Below are 14,170 nucleotides of genomic sequence, written 5' to 3'. Positions count from 1 at the left end.
TGAAGGAAATGGATGTCAAGGATCAGAGGAAATGGTAAGACCACACACAGATGGTTGCAAACCTTTGCAAGCCTCCCTTTATTCTCCTTATTAAGGGCCACAGATGCCACAAATCCTGATGGAGGTTGACACCTGCCAGTTGGGTGCTCTTAGATGAATATGGAAATTTTGAATAGTACAAAAAAAAGCAATACATACATAGTAGTAGCCTCAGGGAATCCACATGGCAGACCAGTCAGCAGGTTGGATGTCAGTGGTTGGACATAACCAGCTATTGAGCCAGTCTGAGGACATAATAAAGCATGATTTGACAATGCCATCAGCAGTAGGTGACTACAGTATAAAAGTTGCTCACCTTAGTCCCTTTTGATATGTAATTGACCATGTGTTCCAGGGATCAATGTTGATGTGGTACAAATCACAAGTGAATAACTTATATGTGATGATGCAGGGTCATGGCATTGTCACATGAATTGACTCGACATTAACTTGAATCTGAAACTGACCTTTTGGGAGCTTTTTTCTTGCTTTCTTTCTGGTTATAATATTACAGCTGTTTTATTCTGTTTGTGTAATGTTACAGATTCTAGTATAAACAACAATGCTGGTGATGAACCCAGCCACAGAATACATGAGAAAAACTAGTGGAAGAGAGAGCAGAATGCTTTGGTGCTGTAAGTGGTTTGAGATGAGTTAGGGATAGGAGCAATAATGGGGAACTGCAAACTCACTGGGAGAAATATGAATCCTTCATGGGCAGCAGCAACTGCATGATGAACAGCTGCAGAACCCTGCAGCAACTCTGCTTTATACTGGAAAATAGACAGGAAAGATGTAACTGTGCTCAGAACAGAACATGAAATGGCAACCAGACCTCCAATGTGTGCGATACCATCCAGTCCCAGGAATGAGATAAGCATGTCAGAGGCACTGAGGATAATGCAGACTGCACAAGCAGAAAGCAGGGAAGGAAAAGAAGTTAGGAATGAGTATGACTATCATCATAATGATTAACCCTCACCACAAGACAGGTACAAGCACCAACAACAAACAGTGGTACACTACTCTGTGTGCTTGCATTCCCCTCCACATCAAAATGGCTGCTATATCTCACTTGATCCACAAACAAGAATGGGATGCCAAGGCACAGTATACTGATCAATATCTTGACTGCTGTGCATAGCATCAGGGTCTGCCTTGGTGTGTGTGTGGCAATGATGTCTCATGGGAGCAGTTTGTGTGGCCTGAAATTGACCTGATGCCAATGAGCTGATGAAGAATGTTAGCCTGTAAGAACATAACACTGGTAAGGGGTATGGTGCAAAAACTCACCAGCATGTAGAAGAATGTGAGCGACCATGTGTGTGTATGAAAGAGTGGATTGCTGACTCAGATCTGTTGAAAAAAAATCAGACAAGTAGAACTGAATGGAAATGTCCCAGCCTCACCATTGGGTAGTCTCAACAGTTCCTGACACTCCTCCTGACTAAAAGGTGGCTGAATTGGTTGGGGATGGGTGAGCAGCCAATCTGTGTAGGACCAATGTAGTATGTCCACAGCCTCCTGCCAGGACCCTTGGGAGAGAACCACATGGGCAGGATGGGTTTTGACATAAGACCAGTACCTGTACTTGTCATCTAGGCCTGCCAATGCACCAGATCAGCATGCAAAACTAGAGGAGAATGAGTACAACTCACAATTGTCCTCTCCCAAAACTCCCCCATCATCAGTGGGTGCATTGTTCAGAATCCACCTACACCTATGATCCACCCAAAATACAATCAAGTCTCCCATAGCTACACCCTTCTTTCTACTTCATGCCAACACCTTGTGACTCCTCCGAATCCACATCTCACATCCATCTGGAACTTGTCAGTCAGCCATGTTCTCCATGGCACTCTCCATAACCTCTCCACCTCCTCTAACCTTGCATGACTCCTCAGATCCAAATCTGTTGTAGCACAATTTTCAGGGTTGCCAAAATACTGAATCCCATGAGGCAACACATTTGAACCACCTGCTATCCACATAAGGTTGTCTCACAGAATTGTAGTGATTTTGAGTTGAGCTGTTGACATCTAATCAAGCTGGTCATGCCCATTGAGGTGTGGGCTGTGCATCTGCTGGTGGGTGTGCAGTCCTAGAGGCACAGCATGATTGTGCAACTGAGTCAGATGCTGTGTGCCCCAGGAAAGTGGTGATAATTGGGGGTGTCTATGGGTGTGAATTAAGAAGAGGATGATGTTTGCTGTAAGGAACTGCTTTAGTCAGAAGACAAGACAGAACTGAGAGATGTATGAAGAAGTAGAAGGCAGCCTTACTCCTGATTTCTTCTAAAGTAATCCATCAAATCGCTTCTGGCTGCACCAAGATTATATCTGGAAGGTTGACAAGAAGGTCTGGTCAACATCAACACCACACATACTTCCAAGAAGCAGGTACTCACTATGAGGATATGACTTCATGCATGAGTGGAAGGCTAGGCAGGTTCCCCTCAGTGAATGAAGATCAAATGGTCTTGCACATTTAGCATGTTGGAAATGGTTTAGGTTGTACCACTTACTCTGGCACATGGATGGTCTTAGCAGGAGATACAGTGGCAATGGCTTGTGCTACCTTCACAGACACCCACACCATGCTACTTGACATGATGGAATGGGGACAGAGTGTGAAAAAGCATGTATAGTGGGTCAAACCATGGGCAGGATGGAAAGTTGCAAAGAGGGACTAGTTGAGTACACAAAGACTTCATCTTGCTCACAACATGTATTGTGAGTTTTGTATATGTGCATGTGAACATGAAAAAAAATGAGACCAGATACTGCATTCTGTACAAAGATCTGACATTGTCAAGGAAAAAAGTCAGCAGGTAAGTGCATGATGAATTGGATACAAAGGTGAAAGGGTATGCTCAACTTCCCAATACTCATCTGACTTGAATGCATTCTATCATGACCTTGACTGGCCAGCGATGCATCCATTGTATCTACAGGTGCAAAGTGTCACCAATGCTCATTCTGTTTCCTGATGCCTTACCATATGCCCATAAACTCATGTCAGTAGTGTATCCACCTTGAGTAGTATCTTCAGCACTCTTGCATCCTCACAGTCTCTGTTTGTCCAGTATCTGTTTAAATTAGTAGCTTCTGTTCTTGTGTCATATGAAATTCACCTTGTGCCTCATTCATGAATTCCCCTCACTGACAGTCAACTGTTGGTCTCTTGTGAGGCATGACTTTTGATTCCCCCTCCATACTTGGCAACTTCAACTCGAAATCTCCTCTTCCATACTCAGCAACTTCAAATCTGCCCCTTCCCTGCCCCACCCATGTCCCCTGATGCATTCAAAATTCCCAATGGCGCTTTGACACCCATTGATGTGCCCAAGACTGCTGAGGCAGTGACAGACATGTTCAGCAATTTGTACAGCTTGGTGGTATGTCTTCCATTCTGCTTGTGTACTAGTCTGTTGATATTGACTTGCCACTAGAATTTTTCTCCCAACAGTTTCACCCCCCAAATGGGCTGCTCCTGCTGCTGTCACTACACCCTCCACCATAGACCCTGCATTACTCTCCCTTGACACTTATCCCCCTCCTGATGTCCCAGCCAATGATGTTCCCATCACTGAGATGATTAGGCATGATGCAGATGTCAACTTCCATTTGATTCTGACTTTCCACAACACCCTACAAGCCATCATCTATGTGCTGGACTGTTTCCTTGCTGAACAAGTTGTGTCTGAGAAGGTCCTTGGAAAATGGAAGAGGGAGGACTAGGGAAGGGAAGAGGAGCTGAATTGTGGTTTCTTCACCTTTGAGGCCTCAACAGCCTTGTAGACCTATATACATCCCTTTGCCCTGTAGTTTCAACACTTTGTTGGTCAGAGCATATCTCTGTAGTTGTACATAAAAAAAACAAGACCATTGTCCACTCTGGCAGCCTGCTGTCCAGCATCTGGTAGATTGAGTTTCATGTGGTGGGCATAACAAGTAGTGAAACAGACCTCACCATATTCCCCCAATGACCCCCTGTGTCAGTGCACTTACTACTTACCACTTTGCTCCACAGCAGGGGGGAAAAGAGTTGGGCATGTGTCTGATGTGGTCCATTCCAGAGTGGTTGCCAATGGTATTAATTGTGACTTACTATTTCTTGATGCTGGCTTCAATCTGTCACCCAAGTACCTTTGATCTACTACTGAGCATGTTGCAAGTCTTCAGTTTCCTTGCTAGGATGGTTGACAGCTTGCAAAGGACAAGACAGTGATGGGTCAGAACAGACATCTGCAATGTGCTCAAAATTCTCTGGTTGGAAGGCCACTAGAGATGGTAAGTAACCTACATCACCTGTGTCCATAGGAACATATCACTATCAAGCTGCTCAACAACAAAAATTTTGTCATCATGTTTGGTGTCAGGTGCTAGAACAGCCCCTTGGATGATCAGGCACAATGGTATGAAGATGGATGCAGCCCATGGAATTGTCTTGACACATTTGAGTCTGAGATCATGATCAATAGTGTGGGCCAGTCCAATCCTTGTCATGAAGGGTTCTGCCAAGATAAATTCCATGTTTCCTATGTCTGGAATGACACAGGAAAACATGCAGATGAGACAAACAAAGGTGGTGTCTGTCTCAGTCTATTGAATAAGTGCACAGTCATAGTGGGGCACACCAATAAATGATGGGTTTCAGTGGAGATGATCTGTGCACTGGTTCCAAGTGACAGTTGACTTGTAGTTGACCAGCAGATAATGGTATTCTTTAACCTTAGCACAAGCACAGTTTCAACTAGATGAATGCATAATGAGAGTGTAGATACATACCATGAAGTCAGTGGGGAGGGAGATCCATGACTTGACTTGATATCCATATGCTGGAAGGGTGTCATTAAGGAACTTGCAGAACCTTTGACAGAACTGATGGAATGCCATATCTGGCTGACCATTTTCCTCCAAGTCTTTCAGGGTTTGGGTCATGACACCATGTGCACCAAGCTTAATATGATCAACTGAGGTATGCTCACTGACTGCATCAACTTCTTGATCTGATTCCCCAGAGACAGATTTCTTGAGGTGATCAACATGCAATCTGAGAAGCTTTGTAGCAAGAACTTGATGATCTACCCACAAGACCTAACATGCATTTTAAAGTGACTGTGAGTAGGAGTGTTGGCACACATGGTTGTCATACCTGAGCAGGAACATCTCTACTGTTTGAACAGTGTTCATATGCATCTTGGATTGGCTTATGCATACTTTTGTTGGGCCAAGTGCTATAGTTGCATGCAGCACCCTTTGGGTGGATATCTCAAATGACATGCTCCCAGAGGTGGACCTTCAGGAAATTCCAGTCAGTTCGCAGACCATCAATGTTGGACTTCATGATGGATTTGGTGTAGTCCTGAAAATGACACATTATGACAAATTGGCATGAGCACAAAGTGTATAACTACCTTCAGTGTCTGATCAAATGTCAATATTTTGTCATTGATCATGTTAACCATACATTCAGTCTGGACATCTAAGCCAACAAGGCTATCAAGCTGTAGGTATTGGATGACTCAGGAGGAGCTGGTACCCTTCAGGGGTTATACTCTTCTTCAAAACATTGATCCCCACATAGAAGGTTTGCTAGGGGAAACAGTTCATTGACAGCTGTCCAGTATTGGACACATGTACCTTGGAGATATCAGCCAGCTTGTTACCATCTGAAAAAGTGACATGAATAACTTGGTTGAAGTGTGCAAGGTTTTGCCAGTGAGGAAAACTTGCAACACTGTCATTGTCAAATATGAGAAGTGACAATGTTCAGAGTGATTGATTGTAAAACAGTGACTCACTACTTCTTGACATCAGCTTTGATCTGTCACCTGAGCGCCTTTACAATCACCTTTAGGTCCCCAAAGACATGCTTGCCCCAAAAACCATGCCCATAATGCAGTCGATCAAAGCTGCAGGCAAGGTGGAGATCAGAAACCCAATCAGCCAGAACATGTTCTGCATCCCATTATATATTAGTTCACTGATGGTGATTTGTTGGTGGAAACTTACTTTGATTGGTCATAAACCTAACCACTTCAGCAATTCATCAGCCTTTGGCTTGATTTGTAGCATGAACACATAACACATTGATGCCCTGGGTGTGTGTACAAGGTTCAAAGGTCCTAGAGAGGTCATGGAGTAGCTCTGATGGTACAAGACATACAGGGCAAGGGCATTTGCCACCACAACCATGAGTGAGTGCCATCATGCATCTGTAGTAGGCCATTGAATTAGTATCATTAGTCCTGAGCAAGAAGAAGGAAGTATATTACATCTCTTCAAAATTGGCAGACAGCATCATAAGACTTGGAAAGAGCCAATGGGTAATGTTGTTGTGCAAAGATGTATGTACATACCCAGTCTTTGAGTACTGCTCAATCTCCAGAAGTAACTTTTTAAAAGATTCATGCCAAATGACACGCTTGAGGGTTGTGTAGCCTAGCTTTCCCTCTTCTTTGGCATCTTCAGGGACCTGAAATGTTCTTAGCCTATACAAATATCTAAACAGTGGATGTCATTCACAATAGGCAGCCAGCCAACAACAGTACCTCTTCCAATGACATTGCTATTCTGAATCTCAACCAGCAAGTTTGCACAGCATCAGTAAATCACTTTGTGAGCTGGTAGTCCTAGGGAATCTGTCCAGTGCTGGACAGCTCTGGACAGCTCTGGCCAGCAAAAGTGATTTACTGATGAGTGCACAATGATGGGGTAACTCTTGGCAGTGCTGAAAGACAATAGGTTGGATTTGTCAGCATAAAGGATCAGGCCAAATGGCATGGTGCTCTTGATATCTGGTAGACTCAACTAGTGCAAATACAACATGTTATGTACAGGTAATGAATGACATATTGACCAGGCACATACTTGAATATCCCACCAATAACCTCCAGTCCAGGGCTCATCATAAAAATGTTCATACTCAATGCTGTTGTGCCTGTAAATTCGCTGTGTGTCCCAGGTGAAGTGCAGACCAAGGAATGGATTTTCTAAGATATCAAGTGCCCACTCCCACAGTGGGCAAATATGTGCTTTGAATGTACATTCTTCCTTTTTGTATGGTACCTTAACTTTGACCCTGGAGAACTATTTAGATAGGTAGGACAGATGGCGATGAATGGATATTTGAAAATCATACTGGGGTGAGTTCCATCACAGCTGCATCACATGCTTTGCAAAGTTTGGCATCATTCTTGAGCATGACTTGGATGGCTCCCTGTGTGACACAAGCAAAGAGATCCAGAAGGGCATTGACTTGTTGCTGGTTGAGTAGTGAAGCAAGTGTGATTTCTGCAAACTTGAAGTTGCCCAACATGCAAAATGGGGACCAAGGTGTTTTGTCAACCAGGGATGGGGACTTCTCACTGCAAACACAGAACTCTTTGTAAGACTGATAAATTGGTGGTCAATTGCTTCTTGGATGAAATTGGATCATGAATTCAGGAAGTTTCGCCACATTAGAACTTGTGGCAGTTGGCATTGACACAACTGAGGGAATTATGAGCACTACAAGAATGTGTGCCAAAGTGAATACATACCTGAGGCTTGGAGAATGTTGCTCATCTCATTGTAATCTTGTCCCATAGTCACCTCGACTGCAGCTGCAGTTTGTCTGAGACTAGGACCACAACATAAATGAAAATCAGACTCACTGGGTTCATCAATGAAAAAATATCCTGTATCTGTACAGTGAGCTTTGGGCACTTGAGGCTGCGATTTGAGCACCAATGCTCTTGCAGCTCAGTGGTGGGCAGCTGAGTTAATAATTGAAGCCAGAAACCATTACATTGGGTTTGCCTGCACTATGCACCAATTCATGTACCTCATTGTTTCTCTTCATATCAATGTTCAAAAGCTGCACACTCCCTCTCATCTTCTTTGCACTTCCTGCAACTCACCTCATGCTGCTTGAAACCAGTTTTCTGAAATTTCCTGTTACAGTGAGGGCATTGATGGAGAATGGCATGATTCTGTTCAGCATTTTGATGGGTCAAAGCTGAATAGGTGGTATGGGAGGGAGCCATGAGAGAAGATGCACCTCAGGTAACCATTTTTCATAAGCATTTAGGCTGAATAGTTTCTCCAAACCATCCAGCCTAATAGCCTCCCAGACCAAGGTCTGCCCAGGGACATCTGGTCATGTCCCAGGGCTATGCAGATTTTTAGGCCCTGGGACAGATTGGATTTCCCACATAGCCATCCATTCAAATGCAATTATTTGGGATGTCCCAAGACTGCCTTGGGTGACTGGGGTCCCTACTCCTGAAAGTGCAGCTTAATATTAGCATTGAAATAGCTGCAGAAATCCTAGCCCCCTTGCTCCTCTGACAGATTTAATCCACAAAGCATCCTTTGACCTATACATCCCCTCCCATCCCACCATGCATAGTAGTATGCAATAGTACTTTTCATGTACATCTTTGCAATGTGATTCTGCTGTATTGGGACATCTCACTAGTTGCCAGGGAGATGACACACCTGGGCCTCCACATTTGCCTTGAAAATTGCAATAATAAATTCAATCAATTTGTGTCTATACCTCATGCAATTTGTACTGTATGAAGGAAGAAGTGAATGGTTTTTGAACACTTGTGTGACAGGCCAATATCTCAAAGTCCCCCACATAGAACATGGGGTTGGTCACCTTTGCAACACCATCTGCAGAGGGCAGAATGTCCCAGATGAGCCTCTGAGGTTGTCATGGGGCATTGTGCTGGTCTGCAAAGGTAACTTAGGAGGATGTGCCATCATAGCCCACTGAGGCTGGGATGGGACATCTCACTGACTTTCATAAGGGGACCTGGGATGTCCCACAGCAGCCTCCAAGGCTGCCTTGGGACATCCCACCCTCCCCTTTGCCAACCAGTGGGATGTCCCACAACAGCCTCTAAGGCTACATTGGGACATCCCACTGTTCCCTCTGCCAAGCAGTGGGATGTCCCACAACAGCCTCTAAGGCTATGTTGGGATGTCCCACCCTCCCCTTTGCCAACCAGTGGGATGTCCCACAACAGCCTCCAAGCCTACATTGGGACATCCTACCCTCCCCACTGCCAACCAGTGGGATGTCCCACAACAGCCTCTAAGCCTACGTTGGGACATCCCACCCTCCCCACTGCCAACCAGTGGGATGTCCCACAACAGCCTCTAAGGCTATATTGGGACATCCCACCCTCCCCTCTGGCAACCAGAGGGATGTCCCAACACAGCCTCTAAGGTGTTGAAGTAGTAATCTGCACTAATCCTACAAGCACCATAGAGAATCCAATGCAAGGTAGCTCCATGGTCAGAGCAGCTGCTTGACACTGAGAGGGTCCTGGCTCAATGCCAGCTCACTCTCCAGCAGCCAGTGGGATATCCCACAACAGCCTCTTAGGCTAAGTTGGGACATCCCACTGTCCCCCTTCTGAGACTGGTGTGGGGCATCCCACCCTCCCCTTTGTCACCCAGTGGGATGTCCCACAATACCCTCTAAGGCTACATTGGGACATCCCACCCCCCTTCTGGAAAGCAGTGGGATGTCCCACAGCAGCCTCTAAGGCTACATTGGGATGTCCCACAACAGCCTCTAAGGCTAAATTGGGACATCCCACCCTCCCCTTTGCCAAGCAGTGGGATGTCCCACAACAGCCTCTAAGCCTACATTGGGACATCCCTCCCCCCTTCTGGCAAGCAGTGGGATGTCCCACAGCAGCCTCCAAGGCTACATTGGGACATCCCACCCCCTCTCTGTCAAGCAGTGGGATGTCCCACATCAGCCTCTAAGCCTACATTGGGTCATCCCACCTACCCCTCTGCCAACCAGTGGGATTATTCTACATTCTACCTATGCATATGTCTTGCAAACATAATGCTCAAAAAAAATTCTATTTAAACACACCAAATAGATTATAAAATGTCTCTATCACCCTTATCTGTATTGAACTCTTTTACTTGGAGATGATGGTGGTTGGATAGTTGTCAATGTGCAAGGTACAGCTGAAGGAGGGAAGGGATGACAGTGTGTGACCACTGCTGCCACTGCTTCATTTTTTTTCAGGCATTCCTAGATGGTGACCAAAGCAGGTCTTGGCTAATATGTAGCCCATTGGTTAAGTGGTTGAAAGTGGCATCATGGGAGAGGTCACATTCACTATGCACAGAAGGCTCTAACAGGCAAGCAGCGCTTGAAGCAGAGTGGTGTCAGATGTGTGGGTCAGAGGAATCACCGGGGTGTTGTGTGAAAGCACAATGGCCAGGTAAGGTGAGCAAGTGCTCAACAGGAAGGTAAAGCCCCACAGTTCTGGGAACACAGCATGAAGGTTCAGCAGTCTGATGGTCAACAAGGACCATGAGATCACCCACATAGAGCAAGTCAGGAATCTGGTTCATCGGGGCAGTAACTTGTACAGAGGGACCATGCCTAGTAAGCTGTTTTGGTCAATGAAGAGACATCTATGAAATTTGGTCAGACACATAAACTGTCTAGGCAAGTTAGTGGTAGATGATGATCCTGCAACACCAAGTTACAGGACTGTGACCAGGACACTGAATCCTGGTTGCTGGAAGGCAACCCCAAGATGCCACCAGCATGTCTCCAATAGTTAGCCTCCAGCATAGAAAAGTGAACTGACCTTTGCACACAACTAGCAAAGGCAATGGGGAAAGAGATGGAGCAAGTGTGCAACAAACAAAATGAGATTGTAATTGTGGCATGCTACGAATATTGTTCAGGAAACATACAGAGTAAAAATGGTATCAGGGAATGATGAAGGAGGTTACCAACTATTTGAACTGTAACCACATGGTGCAGTTGGAATAAGGCAGGGAAGAAGGGGTTATTCTTTTCCATTGCCCAGACACATGATGATGACACTAATGGCATAATTGGCTCTGCCAAGTCTGAGGGGCATCCTGGCCATACAGCAAGTAACACCTGGAGCTTCTCTATGTACTCCCATTTCGATTGAAAGTTGGACGAGCCAAGGCCTTGATTTTGCTGAGGGAAAGGCTCAGCACACATGGTGAGTTCTGAATCACCAGGGAAAATCTGCATAGAGTTCAGAAACAGTGCATTCCTGGTGGGGTAAAATTGTACATACCTGCTGGACATGATTGAACTGCTCTGAATCCCAATTCAACCACAAGCTAGGCATCATTGCACAGTCAAGAGTGACCAACTTGAACCAGAAGTTGTGTTCATATAAATCCCATAAACTCTTGCTTTTCATCATCTGATCAATGGTAGTGAGGTCTGCAAGGGAAATTGAAATATCCCAGAATTGTACATGGCTAGGTATGTCATGTTGGAGGCTGATGAGCTTGGGACCAAAGAGGGTGGCAGATTCACATAGTCAGTCACCAGAAAATGTGGATGAAATCTGCTTGGGAATTGTGTTCAGGAAATCCCACCAGGACTGAGGGATAACAGGAGATGCATCCAAGGCAGAAAGATGAGTGATCCAACCCACTTGAGAGACTAGCCAATTCCTTAGGTACCTCTGCTGGCGATTGGAGGACTCGCCCCTCACAAACAGACTCAGGCTGGGAAAGAAGTAAGCTACCTTGGGCACATTGGGACTAACCCTTTTTGCATCCTTATTCATGTCCTTCAGGGCAGCGTGCCATGGAGACATAGCAGGGGGAATAGCTGGATTGCCGAGGTCTTCCCACAGTTCAGGATTCAGAACAACCGATGGCTTGGCTCCTCTCGAGCCTGCAGGGGGATCTGAGCAAAATGTTAAACACACTGAGACAAAATGAATGGGATACATACATGGCTGATTATGTTGTTGAGCCCTGCCCATCCTAACAGCTCCTGTACTTGAACTTGCACTGCTGGAACTTGCAGCATTGAAAGCCATGGGACCTGTGCTTGTGGGAGTTGAGGCCACACCACTGCTGGTGTGTGGTGATTCTGGCCAGGGAGCTGCAAATTGCTTGAGCCCAATCACCAGGCCTTGTCAAGTGTGCCTGTGGCACAATTCACCAGGGTGGTGCCAGGCACTGTGCCATTTCAGCATCTGCCCAACCTCAAACCTCAGGATCTGTGACTACATCATGAGGGCACATAATCTTGACAGTCTTCAACACTTGCATGTCTGGGAGTACATGATCAGGTTTCCAGACCATCCAGAGAGGCATGCATATTTCAAAAAGGTGCTGGCAAATGTTGGGGTCTGTCATGAATGCCCCAATCCAGCAGTCAAATGAATTGATGAAAGTGCCCATAGCAGGGTTGAGGTCTGTGTCCAGATATTCTAGCATGCCAAAGACATCTAGGAGGAGGCATTGACAAAAAGCAACCAATATGACTGTGTCTCAAAACATAAATGGGAGTTGCTAGAGTAAATTTTAATTAACAAAATCTGAACCAGAAAAAAATCATACCTTCAGATGCAGGAGACATCACTGACATGACCCCAGCCAAAAATCAGGTCTCAGAGGACCTTCATAGTGGGGGTGCTTCTTTAGCCAATCTTGCCAATGTTTGTCTAGTCAATTATAAATGGTCTCCATTGACTTCCACTTGTCAGCATGAATCCTGCCAACTTTGAAGGCAGACCCTCTTTCCAGCACAAAATCCTCTGCTGACTGGGTAACATTCCACCACAGCCACTTCCATGTTGGGTTGTCTCCATAGGCCACTTTCTGGGGGACACATGGACTCCATGTGTAGCATTCTGCAAACAACTGTTGCCATTGAAAACAGTCACCAGAGTCTGCTGACTTTGACCAAGCAATGTGGTAGTTACCAGAGAAGCAGTTGCAGAATTTATGGCAACTAACACTTCCCAATATAGACAATGCCCCCTGAGTGACAACCTCTGTTGGTGTTTGAAAAAAATTCAGATTGGAATGTTCCCATGGCAGGTTACCCTGTCACAAATATTGATAATTTGCACCTGTACTGTGGCTATACAGATGAGCAGGTGACCAGTAGATGTGATGGTCACATAATGAGTGACATAAGCAGGGATGACCCTAGATCATGTGATTTTACACAATTGATTATGTGATGGTGATCCTCTGGAGTGTTCTGTTATGTAATATATCACATGATTGTGGGAAAATATGCATGTGACTTAATCAATGTCACATGACAAGGTACAATCATAGATCATCCAACCTATTACATAATGATCACATGTCAGTTTCTCCCCAGAACACTTGGTTATGTAATGGGTCACATGAATGTGAGACAATAGACATGTGACCACTCCTGCAGCATCACATGACAAGGTACAATTATAGATCATGTGACCTGTTATGTAATGATCATGTGGCAATAACTCTCCAAACCATTGGCTTATGTAATAGCTCACATGACTGTACTCATCATGTGATCTCACCTCTAGCACTCTGCATGTGACTCAATCCATATCACATGACCAGCAATCCCCCCCCCCCTATTTGCATGCTGGGCATTTGTGGCTGTGCTAAAAATGCAAGTTGTGTCCCCACCCATTCAATTCTTGACATATGGATCTGAATTTTTGTGTGTAGAATAGGCTACCATGTTGCTACACATTGTCAAGGCACAGGCTGTCTGGTCCAGTAGTTGCTGAGATATAATGGAAATGAAAATGCTAACAAAACATCACACCATTCAACTTACACATCCTTCATGCCATATCTGACACTTCAGGAGGGTTGCAGAAGATTCCTTCAATGCATTTCCAAAGTTTCAAGTCTATCCATTTAGAATTGAGTGAACAGCAAGCCAAATACTGATCCCAGAAGCATGGGAAAGCTTCAAACAAGAGAAAATAAAATAGTGGAGATTTTGAAAACATATCCAAAACATAGCACAGCACATCCCACAGTGCAGCTACCACTACCAGAACTTAGGTGAGGGATATTGGGACATGGTGGAAGATATTAGTAACAAGTGCCTGATGTGATACTCACTGCAAATGGTCAAAAATGCGAAGTGGTACACTTGACTCATTGAAACAATGGGAGATTTATGCCAGTGCAAGGTCAACACCACTGCCCCATTGCACACATTTTCGCAATCCTGACATGTTTAAGTGGATATCTCACCAGGCACATGGTGCCAACATGGTAGGCCATATTGCCGCATTCCTCACCCAAAGTCTGGGGTTGGCAGGGTCACTGTGATGTGTGCAAATCCACATTTT

The 14,170-nt window shown here is 45.1% G+C and overlaps 4 protein-coding genes across 4 annotated transcripts; 1 reads left to right on the top strand and 3 right to left on the bottom strand.

Moving 5' to 3' along the window:
* Positions 1-577: 577 nt before the first annotated feature.
* On the bottom strand, positions 578-2,649 carry F5J12DRAFT_939955 (uncharacterized protein; the record flags this gene model as incomplete). Its single annotated transcript, XM_051749672.1, has 9 exons — positions 578-586; positions 732-946; positions 1,115-1,255; positions 1,333-1,395; positions 1,449-1,643; positions 1,698-1,759; positions 1,828-2,017; positions 2,426-2,445; positions 2,564-2,649. 9 exons carry the CDS (start codon positions 2,647-2,649, stop codon positions 578-580), a joined length of 981 nt encoding a protein of 326 aa, XP_051599710.1.
* Positions 2,650-3,328: 679 nt separating this feature from the next.
* F5J12DRAFT_892964 (uncharacterized protein) lies at positions 3,329-3,779 on the top strand (the record flags this gene model as incomplete). The annotated part of the gene is made up of 2 exons (XM_051747617.1): positions 3,329-3,423; positions 3,491-3,779. 2 exons carry the CDS (start codon positions 3,329-3,331, stop codon positions 3,777-3,779), a joined length of 384 nt encoding a protein of 127 aa, XP_051599709.1.
* A 915-nt stretch (positions 3,780-4,694) lies between these two features.
* Positions 4,695-8,679, bottom strand: F5J12DRAFT_783006 (uncharacterized protein; the record flags this gene model as incomplete). Its single annotated transcript, XM_051742799.1, has 20 exons — positions 4,695-4,772; positions 4,830-5,138; positions 5,197-5,298; positions 5,323-5,406; positions 5,459-5,540; positions 5,584-5,636; positions 5,685-5,781; positions 5,846-5,868; positions 5,896-5,956; positions 6,057-6,073; positions 6,211-6,259; positions 6,404-6,519; positions 6,660-6,854; positions 6,915-7,133; positions 7,186-7,437; positions 7,700-7,849; positions 7,946-8,017; positions 8,086-8,166; positions 8,526-8,543; positions 8,587-8,679. The coding sequence occupies 20 exons, from the start codon at positions 8,677-8,679 to the stop codon at positions 4,695-4,697; spliced, it is 2,151 nt and encodes a 716-aa protein (XP_051599708.1).
* A 2,701-nt stretch (positions 8,680-11,380) lies between these two features.
* On the bottom strand, positions 11,381-11,890 carry F5J12DRAFT_892963 (uncharacterized protein; the record flags this gene model as incomplete). Its single annotated transcript, XM_051747616.1, has 2 exons — positions 11,381-11,754; positions 11,803-11,890. 2 exons carry the CDS (start codon positions 11,888-11,890, stop codon positions 11,381-11,383), a joined length of 462 nt encoding a protein of 153 aa, XP_051599707.1.
* Between the last annotated feature and the right edge of the window lie 2,280 nt (positions 11,891-14,170).

The sequence above is a fragment of the Pisolithus orientalis genome, assembly GCF_024613125.1.
Source record: "Pisolithus orientalis strain OTSU chromosome Unknown F5J12scaffold_15, whole genome shotgun sequence".
In the NCBI taxonomy this organism is placed as follows: domain Eukaryota; kingdom Fungi; phylum Basidiomycota; class Agaricomycetes; order Boletales; family Pisolithaceae; genus Pisolithus; species Pisolithus orientalis.
The sequence above is the reverse complement of the archived record's forward strand: the minus strand, read 5'-3'. Positions and strand labels throughout refer to the sequence as shown.